This window comes from Mytilus trossulus, chromosome 9, assembly GCF_036588685.1.
Source record: "Mytilus trossulus isolate FHL-02 chromosome 9, PNRI_Mtr1.1.1.hap1, whole genome shotgun sequence".
Lineage (NCBI taxonomy): Eukaryota > Metazoa > Mollusca > Bivalvia > Mytilida > Mytilidae > Mytilus > Mytilus trossulus.
The window spans coordinates 27,503,907-27,525,642 of NC_086381.1; the positions used below are offsets into that span (position 1 = coordinate 27,503,907).

At 32.3% G+C, this 21,736-nt stretch overlaps 1 protein-coding gene across 1 annotated transcript in view; it reads right to left on the reverse strand.

Moving 5' to 3' along the window:
- Positions 1-21,736, reverse strand: part of LOC134685404 (low-density lipoprotein receptor-related protein 4-like) — a 76,494-nt gene that overhangs the window by 30,775 nt on the left and 23,983 nt on the right. Inside the window, exons 3-17 of the mRNA XM_063545153.1 lie at positions 16,512-16,625; positions 14,846-14,962; positions 12,403-12,519; positions 11,385-11,510; positions 10,667-10,792; positions 9,874-9,990; positions 9,365-9,493; positions 7,331-7,528; positions 5,367-5,559; positions 4,034-4,284; positions 3,576-3,728; positions 3,148-3,270; positions 2,523-2,774; positions 936-1,166; positions 389-545 (exon numbers count right to left, since the gene is read on the reverse strand). Of these exons, the coding sequence (XP_063401223.1) occupies positions 389-545; positions 936-1,166; positions 2,523-2,774; positions 3,148-3,270; positions 3,576-3,728; positions 4,034-4,284; positions 5,367-5,559; positions 7,331-7,528; positions 9,365-9,493; positions 9,874-9,990; positions 10,667-10,792; positions 11,385-11,510; positions 12,403-12,519; positions 14,846-14,962; positions 16,512-16,625 (2,404 nt within the window). The remainder of the gene's footprint in view (positions 1-388; positions 546-935; positions 1,167-2,522; positions 2,775-3,147; positions 3,271-3,575; positions 3,729-4,033; positions 4,285-5,366; positions 5,560-7,330; positions 7,529-9,364; positions 9,494-9,873; positions 9,991-10,666; positions 10,793-11,384; positions 11,511-12,402; positions 12,520-14,845; positions 14,963-16,511; positions 16,626-21,736) is intronic.

Genomic DNA, 21,736 nt, shown 5'->3' on the forward strand with positions numbered 1-21,736 from the left:
TTGTAATATTAACAATTTAACAATACTACCAGTATTCTAGTGCTACTTATCTAACATTGTTTCATATCCTGTACAGGATGCTTGTAAGATCTTTCAATTTTATTTTATTTGATATGTCAATATGTATGTAACACTCAATCAATCAAAAACTGGGGATTCATTAATTTTTGTGGGTACCAATTTACGTAGATAAAGGAAAATTTACATGTTCAATGTTATTTAATTCCTGGTTTTGACCAAGTTTGCATACAAGCATATGGAAAATTTGTTAAACGTTGAACATTTAATTTCTTGATTCAACTGCACCCACGAAATCCATGAAAATTGGTATCCAACAAATAATAATGAATCCATAGTATTTGCTTTCAAATTTTATACATTTACTGACCTATTTCCAGGATGAGCTACAAGTGCCCTTGGTTTCTCTAAGTTCTCCCAAATCAGCACTTTACGATAGACTCCATCTAAATCTGTCACTTCTATTGTGGATGTCCCAGCATCAGTCCAAAACAACAGATCATGGACCCAATCTACAGCTAGGCCGCCTATGAATAAAAATATATAATACAAATCATGGATCCAATCTGCAGCTAGGCCTCCTATTAATAAAAGATTATATAAATGTTTAAACTCAATCACTTCCATTTTCTCTTAATTGTCTGAGTCTCAAGAAAGCATGCTTACATCCACTTCATTTGAACTTTGGTTGATCGTTGTTGCATTGGCAATCATATCACATCCCCTTATTTTTATATGGGATATCCTGTTCTATTACAAGCTGACTATGAGGTAAATGAACACTGTTTGGGTACAAATTCTCAATCTTAAAATTTTTAAACAAATTAAATGTTTCCCCTTTTTCCATGATTATAACTTACCAGGACTTTCTAAGCCATACTGTACACCCCTACCCCTTTTCCATGATAATAACTTACCAGGACTTTCTAAGCCATACTGTACAACTTCTTTAATCTCACTACCATTAATATAAGCTCTCTTAATCTTATCTAGAGCCACATCAGACCAGAACACATAATTCTTATCTATATGGAAGTCTAAAGCAATGGCGTTCTGTAAACCTTGGAGTATAGAATCATACTCTGACTTATCTGGTAGGACTCTTCTGATGTCAACACGGTTGGCAAAGATCAAATACGCTTTCCCACCTGAAATATACAAGTTTTTATTAATTCTAAAAAATAACATAAGCTGCCATTTAATTCATAAGTTAAACTTTCATAATGTTGCTATTCTTTGTTTTATTTAATACTGACAATTCAAACAATTTCAGATAAGGAAACATTGCACCCATTTGTCCAAATGAAAGATATGTCATTCTAGTAATTTCATTTCAGCAGTATGACTCATACTTGATTCTGGGATTTTTGACAGCAAAGATTCTGTAGTCTTCTCATATCAAAATACTTTTTTGAACAAAGAAATGTTACCATTTCTTCATTTCTTCTACTTCCTTAAGTCTTCCGACCAAATAAAACCTGTACAGAAAGGCTGTACTGGGCTTCAACAAACACATTAGGGATTTTCTGGCTGCGTTGAAGACCCATTGGTGGCCTTCTGTTTTACTTTGTACGGGTTGTCTTCTCTTTGACAAATGTCCCATTTCCCCTCTCAATGTTACATTAGTTAACCTTACAGAAGCTTTACAATACATATTTAATTGTACCCTGATCTCACCAGATACAGCTGTTAAAAATTTACATAAGATTTAAACTGGTATCCTGGTATACAGTCAGAGATATAACTCTATAGGGTTATTCCAGGAAATAACTTGTGTGTGTTATTACAGATACTTTCACCTTAAATTTTCTAAATCTGTAATAACATATGCTTGTTATTTGTAAAATTATTTCATTTATAGTGGGCTCTAGGGAACTCTTGAGACTTTGCGCAGAAACTAAATGCATAGTCTTGATAACTAATTTTTTAATTAAATTTATTCATTTTTGATTAACCATGGTAAATCAATGTGTCGAGGCTATTAAGGGATAAACTTAGCTGTGATAACAAGGCTAAGATATTAAAGGAATGAAACTTATTTTGTAAGACACTTGGGAATTACTGAGAAACTTGCGCAGAACCTTATTACATGCTCTGGTCATTTAAACTTCATTGTAATTAAGCATGATGTATGTCTGAGCAAATGCTTTGAAGTGATATAGAGAAGCTGTGATAACACCCTTTAGTTATTACAGGCATATTTGTTCTGTAATAACATATAGGTGTACTATGCAAAATTGACAAACTATGAATTGTTATATCTTTAAATAGTAAGTGTACATATAGAAAAAAGTATTATCAATAGAACTTTTATACATTTTAACTAAACTAATGATGTATATTGTCCCTTTGAAACATATAACATACATATATTATCACAGTTCTTTGAATTTATAGTCCACAATAACAAATGTATGTTATTTTCCGGTAATAACCCTATAGAGTTATATCCCTGACTGGTATACCTACATGTATCTAAAGAGAAACTACTCAGGTCTACCTACCATCAGCTTTACAGCCTCTGCCGTCTGGCTTTAATGTATATCCATCCACACAATAACATTTATATGTTCCTGGTACATTTGTACACTTCTGACTACATGTGCCTTCAAAGTTACATTCATTTATATCTTTACAGTTTCTCATGTCTGACTGTAAATAATAGCCAGGGAAACAGTCACACCTCGCCTGCTGGCCAAATATACGACACGTCTGCTGACAACCTCCATTGTCCTTGTCACATGTGGCAGGTAAATCTATTAATAGAAAAGACAGTATTTATGTTTAGCAGAGTTTCATATATTCGCTTTCCATCAATTATAGTATATGACGCTCAAAAGGTAATACTAAATAAAGTGCACTATAATTCAAATTTTAGGTGGTTAGGCATTTATATTTCAGTATTAAACTAAAAAGTCTCTGGATTCATTATTATTTGCAAAATATTGTCTGTTTATGGATTTCGTGTGAATATTCTACTGTTTCATCCAACCATTTGGGTTGCATTTATAATGTACTTTCTTTTCCATCCATTTTTGAACATTTATTACAATTTGAACATTACTAATACACATTATTTCATTGTTATATACTTGTAATAGACAAGATTTCCCTGTTTAACAATCTTACCACAGTCTTTCTCATCTGAATTATCTCCACAGTCATTATTCCCGTTACATCTTTTCTTGTTCCCAATACACAGATCATTCTCACAATGGAATTCATCAAATCCACAGTATTTATTTCTGTCTCCTGAAATTCAAAGAAAAAGTTACTCAATTATCTTATGAAAATACATTCCTGGAGTGTTAGGGTAATAGACATTAGCAGATTTCTTCTATGATCATATCACATATCTTTTCTGTAATGGCAGTGTGTTGCTGATATTTGACACCTTGAATATTCCACAATTACAGTAAAATTTGACATAAACAATTCTAACTCATGAATATTCTCAGATGCTTCCAGTTCTAAGGCAGTTCGACATTGACTGGTTTTTGTTTAACCTTTTAAAATGATTGAGTCCATGTTTAAATTATGAATGTGTATGACCTTACCTTTTATAAGTTTGACCTTGATAGCCTTGACATCCATAAACATGCCTAGATTCCTGCTATGATGTTTCAGTATGGTGACTTTGTTCTTTCCTGTCCTTTTGTCACATCTATTTAAAGATGTATCCTTCCAGTCTGACCAGTAAATATGGTTACCTAAATACCAAAATAAAACAAGTATGACATGTGTGTGTAGTGTTTTTGTGTCATGAACTAATTCACCAGTTTCATTCTTTTCTAGATTGTATGTTCATTAATTCTTATCTATTTAAGGAAAGATTGTACAACTGTTAATTTGATTTATTTTTAATTAAATCTGAATTTGGAAACAAATATTTATTTACTGGCTTATGAATTTATGAATTCTATTAACACCTGACAAATCAAATCTAAGAAACTCCTCCCTAATCAGTACGCTAATCAAAGGAACATTAAAGGACAGTGTATACTGCAGTTCTTACCAAGCAAACTCAGCCCAAACAAATGAGGTATATCCGTTGATATGACAACCTCTCTGTTAGAACCATCCAAGTTAGCCCTTTCTATTCTCTGTTTCTTAGCATCTCCCCAATAAAGCTTCCTGTCTGCCAAATCTAATGCTAGACCATTAGGCCATTGAATCTCACTATCAATAAGGATTTGCCTGTCTGTTCCATTATATCTTGACCTCTCTAGTTTAGGTTGTTGACCCCAGTCAGACCAATATATAAATCTAAAATTTAACAAATTTCATTAGACAATCTTAAACTTATACAAAACAACAGGTTCTATAAACAATAGTTATTTCCTTAAACAAATCCAAGATAACAAGTGAAACTGTGAGCTACTGCACACTGATGATATCCCCGCCGCAAGTGGATAATATTAATAGTGTAAAAATATGCAAGTGTTCGGTAAACAGGAAGTTGTGAAGTGATCAATCTGAAAACGCATCACACGGTATAGCTGACTTAGATAAACCCTGAAACCAAATTTCAGAAATCCTTGTATTGTAGTTCCTGAGAAAAATGTGACAAAAATTTTCAACTTGGCTATCAATAGTAAAATCATACAAGTGTTAGGTAAACAGGAAGTTGTGAAGTGATCAATCTGAAAACGCATCACAAGGTATAGCTGACTTAGATAAACCCTGAAACCAAATTTCAGAAATCCTTGTATTGTAGTTCCTGAGAAAAATGTGACGAAAATTTTCAACTTGGCTATCATGTGTAAAATCATACAAGTGTTCGGTAAACAGGAAGTCGATGAATGATGAATCTGAAAACACATCACACAGTATGGCTGACATATATAAATGTTGATACCAAATTACAGAAAGGGTGGATGTGTAGTTCCTGAGAAAAATGTGACAAAAGTTTCATGGGACTAACTGACTGACGGACGGATAGACGGACTGACTGACGGACTGACAGACAGAGGTAAAACAGTATACTCCTCCTTTTTTAAAGCGGGGGTATAATTAAAAAAAAACCTTTCCCTTTAAAATGCTTTTGAGTGAACATTTTACTTCTTAAAGTTTTCAAATTCAAACATATTGTAGTTTCATGAGATTATCATTTCCTTGTAAATTATAATAGTACAAGTGCTTTTGAGTACTTTCATATATTGATAACGCCCTATAGTTCAATGTGCTTGAACTTATTTTCTCTTGTTCTACTGAATTATTCCTTAAATATTTCACTCATCTATACAGGAGAGTTGTCTTCTATATTCACATTTCTAATCAGCCCAATGAAATATCCTTAAATATGCACAGCTTAGAAATGTTATACATCAGTTCCATATTATACTCACTTTTCCACTGGGTCCACTGCTATATCTCTTGGTTCATCCAGATCTTTAGATAGGATAGAAATCTGTTCAGTACCATCTAGATTTGCCTGTTCTATCTTATCTGAGCCTGTATCTGTCCAGAATAACACTTGGTTGATCCAATCCACTGCTATACCATCACATGACTTCACTTTGCTTGATATTATTTTCTGACCTTTAAAAATAAATAATTGTTGTGATATTATATAAATACGAGTAAAAAATTGTTCTCTAACTGTTAATTGTAATTTTAGTCTATTTTAAAAAAAACTATAAATACATATCCTTTGACTTAGTCAAACTGGCTGCAATAATTTAAAAACATTTTTTTTCTTCAAAAAATTCTGGCTGTCATTTTTCATCAAAAAGAAATGCTAAAATTATTGTTTTATTTGTTTACAGTGTCAGTCAAAAATATGTATTATCAGGAAGGGGAGGTAACTATTGTACCTGAACCATCCAGATAAGCTGCACTGATAGTGTTGAGATCCTGGTCACTCCAGTAGATCATGTTACTTATAGGGTTGTAATCTATGAAGGGGAGATAACTATTGTACCTGAACCATCTAGATAAGACACACTGATAGTGTTGAGATCCTGGTCACTCCAGTAGATCATGTTACTTATAGGGTTGTAATCTATGAAGGGGAGATAACTATTGTACCTGAACCATCCAGATAAGCTGCACTGATAGTGTTGAGATCCTGGTCACTCCAGTAGATCATATTACTTATAGGGTTGAAATCTATGAAGGGGAGATAACTATTGTACCTGAACCATCTAGATAAGACACACTGATAGTGTTGAGATCCTAGTCACTCCAGCAGATCATGTTACTTATAGGGTTGTAATCAATGAAGGGGAGATAACTTTTGTACCTGAACCATCTAGATAAGCTGCACTGATAGTGTTCAGATCCTGGTCACTCCCGTAGATCGTGTTACTTACAGGGTTGTAATCAATGAAGGGAGATAACTATTGTACCTGAACCATTCAGATAAGCTACACTGATAGTGTTGAGATCCTGGTCACTCCAGTAGATCGTGTTACTTAAAGGGTTGTAATCTATGAAGGGGAGATAACTTTTGTACCTGAACCATCCAGATAAGCTGCACTGATAGTGTTGAGATCCTGGTCACTCCAGTAGATCATGTTACCTATAGGGTTGTAATCAATGAAGGGGAGATAACTATTGTACCTGAACCATCCAGATAAGCTGCACTGATAGTGTTCAGATCCTGGTCACTCCAGTAGATCGTGTTACTTATAGGGTTGTAATCAATGAAGGGGAGATAACTATTGTACCTGAACCATTCAGATAAGCTGCACTGATAGTGTTCAGATCCTGGTCACTCCAGTAGATCATGTTACTTATAGGGTTGTAATCAATGAAGGGGAAATAACTATTGTACCTGAACCATCTAGATAAGCTGCACTGATAGTGTTGAGATCCTGGTCACTCCAGTAGATCGTGTTACTTATAGGGTTGTAATCAATGAAGGGGAGATAACTTTTGAACCTGAACCATCCAGATAAGCTGCACTGATAGTGTTCAGATCCTGGTCACTCCAGTAGATCGTGTTACTTATAGGGTTGTAATCAATGAAGGGAGATAACTATTGTACCTGAACCATCTAGATAAGCTGCACTGATAGTGTTGAGATCCTGGTCACTCCAGTAGATCATGTTACTTATAGGGTTGTAATCAATGAAGGGGAGATAACTATTGTACCTGAACCATTCAGATAAGCTGCACTGATAGTGTTGAGATCCTGGTCACTCCAGTAGATCATGTTACTTATAGGGTTGTAATCAATGAAGGGGAGATAACTATTGTACCTGAACCATCCAGATAAGCTGCACTGATAGTGTTGAGATCCTGGTCACTCCAGTAGATCATATTACTTATAGGGTTGTAATCAATGAAGGGGAGATAACTATTGTACCTGAACCATCCAGATAAGCTGCACTTATAGTGTTGAGATCCTGGTCACTCCAGTAGATCATGTTACTTATAGGGTTGTAATCAATGGCTATGATCTTCTTCACTCCTTTCAGTGGTATTTTAACATCAGGATAGTTAGTCATGCTCAGTGCTATCTTCCTTAGGTATTGTCCTTGGGCATAAATCAGAACCTCTTCACCTGAAATAAGGTAAAATATGTTAGTCAAAGGCTATTGTATAAACACTGGTCTTCTTTTAAAACTTAAATACTTTGTCGAATAAATTACCTAAAAATGTATTTTAAATATATGTGTACTGGGGAATCATTATTTCTACATAATACCATTTTTTTGGTGGAATTCATAGGTTTTGCTATATACTTATATGCAAACTTGGCAAACACCACAAAATCATGAAATTATATGTTTTTGTCAGCCTGCCGAATTAAATAAATCGACGATTATTGTGTTACAGTTTCATTTTCATGTGCACAAACCTTCTAGTCCTGTAAATCACCATTGATTCATATAAATATGTAAAATAATTTGTTCCATTCAACAATTAGCTAATATTTATCAAAATCAGTGATCAATTCAGAAGTTTCCTATTGCATCCTGGCACAACAGAAAGTGTTAAATAGGATCATGATGCTAAAAAATAAAGTATGACGGTAAACATATTTTTTTAATTAAACCTATGGGTAATTTCTTTTCAACGGGATCAGGGTAAATATGCATGTTATTTTCTGTCTGATTTCTTAAGCAACCTAAGTACAATGATTGCTATCTGTTTTTGTTTGATATAAGAAATCAACACCTTAGATAAAAAAAAAGAATTATTGTGTAATCTTTAAAAAAAACACTATTCAACACATTTGACTGTAGCCTATTTTCTTTGATAAATAATTATGTAATAGTTTGGTAATTCTATCATCAGTCTGTCATCTTGTTTTTCATGTTCTGTCATCAACATCACAAGTCTTCTATTAACATACACAGATTAAACTGTCTGTATTGTATAATACTTAATCTTTATAAATCAGAAGAGAAACAAAAATATCATCAACAAGGCATCCTCAATGAAGGCTTATAACAGATGATTCATTACAATTTTTTTAATCTACCATTTTTCTTCTTCTTCATATTCAAGTGTATTATCACTTTCGCAAACAAAATATCTTTTATCATCAACAGATGCAGATTTTGGCCATAAACCTTACAAAAATATGATTCAAATGAGAAATTATCCTACCATACAGTCAACACAAAAATGATATTGTTTTATGTCATATACAGCTACTTACTGTTTTACTCAAGAAAATAATAAAAAGGGACATGATGTAGTAATTGCAAATGATTTTGGATTCGTTTACCCAACCCATGCATTATGTCTCCATGCACTATTTAATTTGCTAAATACATAGAAAAGCCATGATAAGCACACTATAAAACCATGGAAAATTACAACATTCTTGCTACCATGAAAAAATACCAAGTTTGTGTTACCATGACAAATTACAAAGTTCTTGCTACCATGACAAATTACCAAATTCTTGTTACCATTTTTTTTTTACCAAATTCTAGTTGCCATGACAAATGACCAAGTGCTTGTTGCCATGACAAATTACCAAGTATTTGTTGCCATGACAAATTACCAAGTTCTTGTTTCCATGACAAATAACCAAGTTCTTGTTGCTATGACAAACAACCAAGACCAAGTTCTTGTTGCCATGACAAATGACCAGTTCTTGTTGCCATGACAAATGACCAAGTTCTTGTTGCCATGACAAATGAGCAAGTTCTTGTTGCCATCACAAACCACCAAGTTCTTGTTACCATGACAAACTACCAAGTTCTTGGCGCATGACAAACGACCAAGTTATTGTTGCCATGACAAACGACCAAGTTTTTGCAGCCATGACAAATGACCAAGTTCTTGTTGCTATGACAAGTGACCAAGTTCTTGTTGCCATGACAAACTACCAAGTTCTTGTTGTCATGACAAACTACAAAGTTCTTGTTGCCATGAAACTTACCACAGTTCAGTTCATCAGAAGAATCCCCGCAGTCATCAAATGTATTACATTTCTTGTCTAAGGGTATACATTTCTCATTCCCACAACTAAACTGTCCTGGACTGCACTGAATCTCTCCATTCAGGGTTTCTAGATAATGTAAATTGTAGGAGTATTACAACAAATAATCATAGCAATAATAGTTGTCTGTTTTTTTCAAAATAATATAAGTATAAAAGGCTAGGTCCATTTTCTAGAATAAGAAATTTAAAAGAGTTAAGATAAAAATAGAATAGAATTAGCAAACTTCATGTTCTATTAAAACCAATGCAACTTCTGTTGAATTCTGTTGAACCATTTTTATTGCAGATTGTCATCATGGTGAATACATAGTGAGGGGATGGGATAAATTATTTATAAGTGGGATGTTCTAACAACTTACCACACCCCTTATATCACTGTCATCATGACAAATAAATAGTGATTGGGTGTGATTAAGTATTCATTAATGGGATGTTCTAACAACTTACCACACCCCTTTTCATCACTGTCATCAGAACAGTCATCAACTCCATCACATCTTTTAGATCTACTGATACAATGACCATTGTCACATCGGAACTGGTTAGGATTACACGACAAAAATGCTGAAAGATGGGAAAACAAATTAACTGGCTTTAATTAACAACAGTCACTATCTTCACTGACTAGAAGAGTTTTGTTCTTTCAATATGTTTTGGTTTACATTATCGTCTGATAAAATCTTAATGTAAAACATATCAGGAATAATTCATTCCAATTTTGGTTGCAAGTGCTTGTGTAATTTCAGGAGAATGTTTTAAAGCTGTACATACCAAATAACTTTATAACAAAGGAAATTTGAATACCAAGTAGTTGTTTTTTATAACTAAAGACCCCCTTACTCATCTTATTCAGTTTAACTATCTGATTAGCAAATGCAGTCCCTAAATGAACTCCACATGAATTTTGATCTAAAGTACAAGCTAATGATAATAACAAAAGTAGGTGACTGAGGTCAGTGCAACAACTTACTACAATTCTGTTCATCCATCAGGTTGGCACAGTCAGTAACTCCATCACAGACCCAGTCCATAGCTATACAGGAGCCATCACCACAAACATACTCATGAGTATAAAGAAAGTAGGGGACTAAAGTGAATAACTTACTACAATTCAGTTCATCCATCAGGTTGGCACAGTCAGTAACTCCATCACAGACCCAGTCCATAGCTATACAGGAGCCATCGCCACATACATACTCATGAGTATAAAGAAAGAAGGGGACTAAAGTGAATAACTTACTACAATTCTGTTCATCCATCAGGTTGGCACAGTCAGTAACTCCATCACAGACCCAGTCCATAGCTATACAGGAGCCATCACCACAAACATACTCATCTGATGAACAATCAGATTTATCTGATGCTTCTGTGAACAAAAGTGAAAAAGTATTATACACCAGGACAAGTATTTCATAAATGTCTTAAAAAATACAGATCTCTTCCTGGTTATAATGTGTGAACCTTGTCCTACATTATTTACAGCTGATATTACTTTTCAAAATTTTTCCTTGACACTAATTTCCTTACATCAATTAAAATAACAGCATAATACAGTAGTTTACAGGATTTTTTGTAGTATCGAATGAGACTCAAACAAATCATCTTCCCCAAACACTCATTTATTTTCACTGTTGTGGAGCTATACCAGTAAGACTGTTTTGGAGTAAAAAGCAATTTGATAGTAAAAGTATTAACATGATATGAAGAAGTTTCTAGGTTATATCTATTCAAATTCTCCAAACAATGTATTTTATGGAATATTTAACTAGTGATATGACTTAAGGTTGTGGAAAGGACAGTAATATTTTAGAAGACATTGATACTCTTAATGATAAAAATCATGTCTAAGATTGGTAGGTTTTCTTTTTCCATAGTTTTAGAACTGTAAAAATTTCTAAAAAGTAAATTTCCTATCTATTTTTAATAAATTAAACTGACAAAATTAACAACAAACTTACCACAAAGTAATTCATCTTCACCAGACTTACAATCATTTTTACCATCACATCTCATCTTCAGTGGAACACATGTAGAAGTTTGTAGACAAGTAAATTCATGTTTACTACAGAAGGCTTGCTGTTCATCTACAATATACATAGATAATTCATAATGTAAATCTAAATCTGTATAAATTACGAGTTTTAGTCTGCAAGGAAATCTTTCTTAAATATAAACAAGATAAATTTACAGGCATATAATTCTATGCATCTGTCATACAAGTAGAAGATTTAGCTAGCGATAAAACCAGGTTTAATCCACCATTTCCTACATAAGAAAATGCCTGTACCAAGTCAGGAATATGACAATTGCTTTCCATTTGGTTGATGTGTTTGACTCTTGATTTTTTCATCTGACAAGGGACTTTTTGATTAAAATTTTCCTTGGAGTTACTTTTTGAATACAACTTAAGGTCATTTGCTACCAGGTTTTAGATGGATAATATAATCATTGTATTATTATCTTCCTTAGCTAGAAAAATAACTTTTTTAGAATAATTCCAATCACTACCAGTCTTGTTTGCTGGAATAGTAACTATCTACATAGTTCAAAACTACATCTCAGTTTTTACCAGCATTGCTAGCAGGAACATTAACTAACTTCCAAAAGTTATTAGCTATGTCAGCTGGAACATTAACTTACTACCAATAGTTATCAGCTATGTCAGCTGGAACATTAACTTACTACCAAAAGTAATCAGCTATGTCAGCTAGAACATTAACTTACTACCAATAGTTATCAGCTATGTCAGCTGGAACATTAACTTACTACCAAAAGTTATCAGCTATGTCAGCTGGAACATTAACTTACTACCAAAAGTTATCAGCTATGTCAGCTGGAACATTAACTTACTACCAATAGTTATCAGCTATGTCAGCTGGAACATAAACTTACTACCAAAAGTTATCAGCTATGTCAGCTGGAACATTAACTTACTACCTATAATTATCAGCTATGTCAGCTGGAACATGAACTTACTACAATTATCTTCATCACTACCATCAGAGCAGTCCAGTATAGAGTTACACCTCCATTCTTTAGGTATACAGCTAGACTTGTCCTGACATTTAAACTGGTGTTCATTACATGTCACAGCTGAAATACATAAATATATAATGGTTATGAATAAAACAGCTATATTTTCTCAATGTGGTTCCTGAGAGATATAGAAAACTGCTGAGAGATAGTTTTAAATGCAATATTTGCAAAACAATGTACAGTAAATCATCAGGAATTTTCTTTTACACTGTCATCTACAGCCTATGTAATCAAATCAAGTATATCCTTTTCTATTTTTTAATTTTTATGATTTTATTTTTACTGCATGTTTGTTTATTGCATATAAACATGCTAAAAGAAAGTTTAATAATGCTGACCTTTATTATAATGATATACAATTATCTAAAATACTATATGTAATAGTGATCTGTTTTGTCATCCCTACTCCTATACAATTATCTAAAATACTATATATGTAACAGTGATCTGTTTTGTCATCCCTCCTCCTATACAATTATCTAAAATACTATATGTAATAGTGATCTGTTTTGTCATCCCTCCTCCTATACAATTATCTAAAATACTATATGTAATAGTGATCTGTTTTGTCATCCCTCCTCCTATACAATTATCTAAAATACTATATGTAACAGTGATCTGTTTTGTCATCCCTACTCCTATACAATTATCTAAAATACTATATGTAATAGTGATCTGTTTTGTCATCCCTCCTCCTATACAATTATCTAAAATACTATATGTAATAGTGATCTGTTTTGTCATCCCTCCTCCTATACAATTATCTAAAATACTATATGTAACAGTGATCTGTTTTGTCATCCCTCCTCCTATACAATTATCTAAAATACTATATGTAATAGTGATCTGTTTTGTCATCCCTCCTCCTATACAATTATCTAAAATACTATATGTAATAGTGATCTGTTTTGTCATCCCTCCTCCTATACAATTATCTAAAATACTATATGTAACAGTGATCTGTTTTGTCATCCCTACTCCTATACAATTATCTAAAATACTATATGTAATAGTGATCTGTTTTGTCATCCCTCCTCCTATACAATTATCTAAAATACTATATGTAATAGTGATCTGTTTTGTCATCCCTCCTCCTATACAATTATCTAAAATACTATATGTAATAGTGATCTGTTTTGTCATCCCTCCTCCTATACAATTATCTAAAATACTATATGTAACAGTGATCTGTTTTGTCATCCCTACTCCTATACAATTATCTAAAATACTATATGTAATAGTGATCTGTTTTGTCATCCCTCCTCCTATACAATTATCTAAAATACTATATGTAACAGTGATCTGTTTTGTCATCCCTACTCCTATACAATTATCTAAAATACTATATGTAACAGTGATCTGTTTTGTCATCCCTACTCCTATACAATTATCTAAAATACTATATGTAACAGTGATCTGTTTTGTCATCCCTACTCCTATACAATTATCTAAAATACTATATGTAACAGTGATCTGTTTTGTCATCCCTACTCCTATACAATTATCTAAAATACTATATGTAACAGTGATCTGTTTTGTCATCCCTACTCCTATACAATTATCTAAAATACTATATGTAACAGTGATCTGTTTTGTCATCCCTACTCCTATACAATTATCTAAAATACTATATGTAACAGTGATCTGTTTTGTCATCCCTACTCCTATACAATTATCTAAAATACTATATGTAACAGTGATCTGTTTTGTCATCCCTACTCCTATACAATTATCTAAAATACTATATGTAACAGTGATCTGTTTTGTCATCCCTACTCCTATACAATTATCTAAAATACTATATGTAACAGTGATCTGTTTTGTCATCCCTACTCCTATACAATTATCTAAAATACTATATGTAATAGTGATCTGTTTTGTCACCCCTACTATCTATCTCATGTATGTAAGTGTCTTCGTATTTCTCAAGAGATGTAAACCTAACCATACATATGTACAAACTAAAAAAAGTCTATCCAAAAAATTATGTGTGAAATCATAACCATAACAATTATGATAGTATCAATGTTATTTTCTGTACACTAGCAATCAATTATGGCCGTTATTGATGTAAATCATCAAATATCACTGCAATCCAAAATTTATTAAATCTCTATAAACTGAACAGTTCATGATCAGAATAACCATGTGAATTTTTATTAATTCACTCTGCACCAAGTTGCATTTCTTTTCAAACTAATCAAGACATCATTGATATCAATTACTGAATTAATTCTATAATATAAATTATGAGAGGTGTTATTGTCAAAATAAATCATAAAAGAATGGATCTATGTTGGATATTCATGCTACAACCTGAACATGACATGTAAGTAAATAACTATTATATATCAAAGGGATAACATATCTTATTGTTACCTACCACAGTTCCTTTCATCTTCTCCGTGAGTACAGTCAGGGTCATGGTCACATTTCCAATGTTTCGGTATACAACTTCCATCACTGCAGGCAAACTGGTCAGTACTACAATTCTTTGAGGCTGAAATATGCACAAAATCTTTTCATAGAAACAGATTAGAATCAATCGTTTAAAGCTGAAATATGAATCTTGCATAAGAAAGACATGTGCTTGTACTAGAAGTGGACAAATATGCTTGTTTTAGTCTTGATCTCAGTTTTGTTTAGTTACTGTTGATGTTTCTTCAACAACTCTTTTTAATTTACAGATTTTTATCATTTCATTCTACATTCTTTAAATAAAAGATTGAATACTAGTATTTAAACATGGTAAACTATCTGTATCACTATAACAAGTTACATCAGACAATTGAGTCATAACTTTTGACACCTCAGTTCATAACTATAGCAATGAAAATTTACTACAACTGAGTACATATCTATAACAATAGTAACTTACAAATGACTTCATCACTACAACACTAGCTAATATAATAACTGTAGTCACTATAACACCAGTAACATACAGTTTAGTTTATCTCTATAAAAACAGTAACTTATGACAACTGAGTCCATTTCTTTTACAATTTGCTCATGACAACTGAGTTTAATTCTTTCAAAAGTAACTCCTGACAGCTGAATTCATCACTATAGCAACAGTAACCTTGACAACTGAGTTCATCACTATAGCAACAGTAACTTAAGACAACTGAGTTCATCACTGTAGCAAAAGTAACTAACGACAACTGAGTTAATCACTATAGCAACAGTAACTAATGACAGATGAGTTCATCACTATAGTTACAGTAACTTACAACAACTGAGTTCATCACTAAAGCAACAGTAACTTAGGACAACTGAGTTCATCACTTTAATAACAGTAACTTATGACAACTGAGTCCATCACAATAGTAACAGTAACTTACGACAACTGAGTTCATCACTATAGTAACAGTAACTTACGACAACTGAGTTCATCACTATAGTAACAGTAACTTACGACAACCAAGTTCATCACTATAGTAACAGTAACTTACGACAACTGAGTTCATCACTATAGTAACAGTTATTTATGACAACTGAGTTCATCACTATAGTAACAGTAACTTCTCGACAACTGAATTCATCACTATAGTAACAGTAACTAACTACAACTGAGTTCAACACTATAGTAACAGTAACTTATAACAACTGAGTTCATCACTATAGTAACAGTAACTTAAGACAACTGAGTTCATCACTATAGTAATAGTAACTAACGACAACTGAGTTCATCACTATAGTAACAGTTACTTATGACAACTGAGTTTATCACTATAGTAACAGTAACTTCTCAACAACTGAGTTCATCACTATAGTAACAGTAACTTACTACAACTGAGTTCATCACTATAGTAACAGTAACTTACAACAACTGAGTTCATCACTATAGTAACAGTAACTTACGACAACTGAGTTCATCACTATAGTAACAGTAACTTACAACAACTGAGTTCATCACTATAGTAACAGTAACTTACAACAACTGAGTTCATCACTATAGTAACAGTAACTTATGACAACTGAGTTCATCACTATAGTAACAGTAACCTACCACAACTGAGTTCATCACTATAGTAACAGTAACTTACGACAACTGAGTTCATCACTGTCATCCCCACAATCATTATCTCCATCACAAAGCCATTCAATCTTTACACATCGCTGGTTATTACATGTGAAGTGGTTTGGAAGGCATGTTTGATCTGAAAAAGATTAAAAAATATAGGTCATGGTGCTAATTAAATAAAGACACAAGACATCAGATTATAGTACTCAGTTGGTCTCATTCATTACACAAGAAAAGAAGCTTACTTTATGTTTATGGCAAAAATACCTGTAATTTTGGGTTCTCATGATCAATGATCTTTAAATTTGTACTTTATTTTGCCTTTTTAATCTTTATGATTCCAGTGTCATTGATGGCAATGATGTGTCTTTTGAAGGTGAAATGCCTGTACAGGCTGTAGGGTATACAAAATTCCAAGTCTGGTATCTTTGCATTGTATATGCATTTGATCACATAAATAATTCAAACAAATGCAAGATAATTTGTATGATACAAATACTTTGTGTCCATTCATATAGAAATTTTCCATTTAACCTTCAGCAGAGGTCATTATTTTACTGGTTGTATAAAATTTTGTTACTGAAAACTGACAATGAAACAGAAGAACCTAAATGTTAAATGCAGACAAAAGTTTTGCACCTGAATTTAAACTGCACAGCATGCATGTTAAGGTATAATCTATAATAAAGACATGTGTTTGCAAATAAATTTAAATAGACACAAAATTTCATAGCATGCAATGCATATTTCTAATTCAAAGAAGACTTATTTATTTACTAATCGTATATGTCAATATATGATGATGATCTATAATCAGATGTACGAACATGTAGGTAACATGTAGGTATTATATAGGTAAGATGGTCAGACTACAGGTGATAACAGGTGTGTAATACATCAAAGTGAACACCTGTGTCAATTGAAAGGCTACCTGAAACCTAATAAAACATGGACACAAACCCAACCACCTGGGTGTGTTTGTCAATCATATCTTAGCTTTTAATTATGTAGAAATATTTAGAAACTCTGAAATTTAATAATCCAGAGTAGCTGAGTAGAAGAATGATTGAATTGTTGAGAAAAAAAGTAGTTTTACAGTATTTGTGAAATCAATAGGCTTTAACTGGTAGCTAGTCAAGAAGAGTTCACTCCGATAACGTATTCTCTTCTTATGGAATTATTTCTCTACTTTAATTATTTAAATGGATTTGTAAAATTTCAAATAAGTATAATAGTAAAAATGAATTAAATTTTGTTGTGCATGTTATTATTAATATACAAAAATTAAATTGCCTGTAATTCCTATATGCGTGCATATATTGGACGCCTTTAAACATGATTGTAACTTATTTGTATTTTTGTATTATGTAGATGATGAGTGTTTTATCATATAAACTGTAATATCTCCATTTCATTTTGGTCTTGCATAGCACAATATTATATGAAAAGTAAAACAAATCATACTATTTCCTATTATAAGTGTCATATGGTAGTATTTGTAAAATAGAGTGAATTGTTTTACACTGTCTTATTGGGGCCTTTTATAGCTGACTATGCGGTATGGGCTTTGCTCATTGTTAAAGGCCACAAGGTAACCTATAGTTGTTAATGTCTGTGTCATTTTGGTCTTTTGTGGATAGTTGTCTCATTGGCATTCATACCACATCTTCTTTTTTATATGAAAGATATTTTGTTCTTAAATAGTTTAATTTTATACAGCAGAATATAATGCAAGCACAATCTGTAATAGAGGGATTATCATTAAATTTATATATGTTGTAAATTGTGGGAAACATTTGGAAGTCATTATTTTTCTTTGCTGCCAAAAAATTTGAGAATTCTGCAGTAATATTTAAAAGCTGGTTCAATGGGTAAATATTATGCAGTGTACAGTATCTGTCAAACTGGTCATTTAAATTATTAAATAACACTTTTCAAGTATTATTTTACTAGAAAAATAACATATCTATTACCTTATTGTATCAGTATAAAAATAAGAAGCTTTTTGGTTGGTTTTAATTGCAATATAGGAGAATTATATGACTTAAAATATCAACTTGTAATTCATAAAGGCTGTAAAACAAAGGGGATTAAAGTAATGGTCAGCAGACTTGTTTGTTGGTCAACAGAAATATCAAAGATTTGACACTAAACACTCTAATAATTTTTGTGATCCAAATAATACCACTGGTTTAAGAAAGATCATTTTTATAATTGACTGAGGACATATGAGTCCAAGGGATGAAAGGAGATTAGTCACTTGTATTTTGGACACTGTAAAGATAATTGGTAATATGATTGACCTCAAACCTCTCGATTATAATATATGTATACTATATACAATATGCCAAGAATATATAGATTTACAACAGTTCAAAATTTACACAAATGATCTTTATTTTCAACCTACACAATATACATGTATAACTTTTCTAATTTCAATGTAAGAAACACATGCCCTCCACAGAACATGAGCTGGCAATGGCTACTTGACAATGAAAATAATGTACATTGACCACCAGACTTCTCCTTAAAGATTGGGCTGAACACAGACTGTCACAAGGTCTGGATCAAAGACCATACAACATATACACTAGACCTGTAGACTAGAACTACTTAAATAGCAGACATCATATTATGTCAGTTATGAAAAACAATATGTCTTTTTTTATCTATATGATAAATATAAACATTTTCTTTGATACAAATTCCACTAATAGATAGCAAGCATCAATTTCCTGGCTTACACAGACACTTGTATCCACTTACATGAACTATAACAATGATCACCAGTACTTAATACTAATTGTTATAATGTTAACGAGAGACAATGAACGCTAAGGAGGTAATGATTAAACTCAGATGTCTGCAGGTACTTGTCAAGTATAATTCACCCAGATTTTCCTAATTTGGATAATCTTCATCGCAATTGCCATTTATGGCCAGTTAATAAATATTATTTTTCTACTTGATATTTACACCAATTAAGTCGTAGTTTCTTAGTTAACTTTCTGGATAATATTTAATTAAGTTTTGATATTCTATTCTTTAAATTTGGTTAATTCATTGCTATTGATTTAACAATATATTTATTTCAGTTGATAAAGCCACATTTAATAATAAATTTTCATATATTTTTTAAGGTGATGTGCAAATATTTCACAAGCACAAAAAAATACAAAAGTTTACACAATTCCTGATACAAGTCAGATGGTAGTTTAAATGTTTATTTTAGATTTTAAAAAGATTATTTTAGCTATTTGATAAATATAAATGGGTTTTGCTTTAAGACTAAAATATGTGACCTTTAACCTTGTAATCTATCATTCGCACCCCTGCATTCATTCTTCAAAAGACTGGTGTCTTGGGTGATCTTTTAAAAACTCAACAGTGGTAACACATTGCTTAAATAGTCTGAGTAAATAGTCTCTTGTATACTTTTTTTTCTCTCCATTTTTTAAGCTCACGGTGGGGCTAGGGCCCTAGCCAATTTTATAGATTTACTTCAGTTCAGTTATTCAAATGTTGAAAGGTAAACTAATAGAAAAGTGATGTTGTTTAGAAGGTACAGTCTTATGTACTGGTAAACTGAAGTCTGATAAGGGACAACTTGTATTGCTTTTTTCACCGTTTTCAATGTTCTCACATTTTTTATATATCTGTACTATTCAAGTACGAATTAGGTACTTTAATAGATTCAGAAATCAATCAATCAAAAAAGTCATAAGGATTGAACAGACAGAGGACCTTCAAGTGGAATACTGTAAACCAACTAATTTTTGAAAGCAAATTGTTTTCGTGAAAAATAACGCGAATATGTAAACTTGAATCATTCCTTATTTAACTTCATCAAGTATATCAGAACATCGCGAAATCAAATAGCTGTGAAGTAATCTAGAATGGGTAAAACGCGAAATAAAGAATACATGCGAAAAAAGTTTACAGTAATCATAAGAATGGAACAGAAAGGAGACCTCAAAGTGGATAAGTCATAAGAATGGATCAGAAAGGAGACCTCGAAGTGGATTAGTCATAAGGATGGAACAGAAAGGAGACCTCAAAGTGGATAAGTCTCAAGGATGGGGCAAAGAGAGGGGACATCAAAATAGAATAGATAAGTCATAAGGATGAATCAGAAAGGAGACATCAAAATAGATTAGTCATAAGGATTGCAGAGAGAGGGGACCTCAAAGTGGAAAAGTCATACGAGGACCTCAAAGTGGAATAGTCATCAGGATAGAACAGAAAGGAGACCTCAAAGTGGATTAGTCACAAGGATGGGGCACAGAAAGGGGACATCAAAATAAAATAGATAAGTCATAAGGATGAAAAAGAAAGTCAGGACTTCAAACTAGATTTAGTCATAAGAGGTGAACAGAAAGGAGACATCAAAGTGGATTGGTCATAAGAGTGAAACAGAAAGTCAGGACTTCAAACTGGATTAGTCATAAGAGGTGAACAGAAAGGAGACATCAAAGTGGATTGGTCATAATAGGATTGCACTGAAAGGGGACCTCAAAATAAAACAGATTACCAGTAGTCATGATGAGAGAACAAGAAGGAGACCTCAAAATAAATGTCATATTAGGAGGGAACAAAAAGGGGACCTCAAAGTGGGCTAATAATAAGGATCAAGATTTGTATTTAGATTCTCCTGAAAGCAGACAGAGATTTTGCCAAAAGAATAATAGTTTTCGTTTGATTTACTAACTTTTTTCTTCATCCTGATACACATAAAGCAGATAGATTTTTTCTTGTATAATATGAATATGATTTGTAATAATTGGCAACATATGACTGTCTGTTAATTACACTTGGTTTTTATGTAAAAGATAGCAGTAATAATATTATAAATCATATGAATGTGAATGTATAACACTCTAAAAATGATTAACAAAGTCTTGAATTGGAATTTTAAAGTTACAGAAATTCATTATTTTCTCCATATTAATATATAAATTCTAAGAAAACTGAATGAAACTTCAATCCACACACAGAAACAACCAAGCTAAAATGATCCAATATACCGGAGCCATGATAAGTGACTTACAGTCTTACATTTCTTAGGAAATACAATACCCCTTGAAACTCAATATCATGGTAAAATTTACATTTTGCAAACTATTTGACAAGTTGGTCATGAATTTTAATCTATGAGATATATCTTTACCTAGAGACATGTGTAAGCAAAAAATGCATTACAATTTTCAACCCACCAATTCAGTACTTAATACCAAACATTTCAAA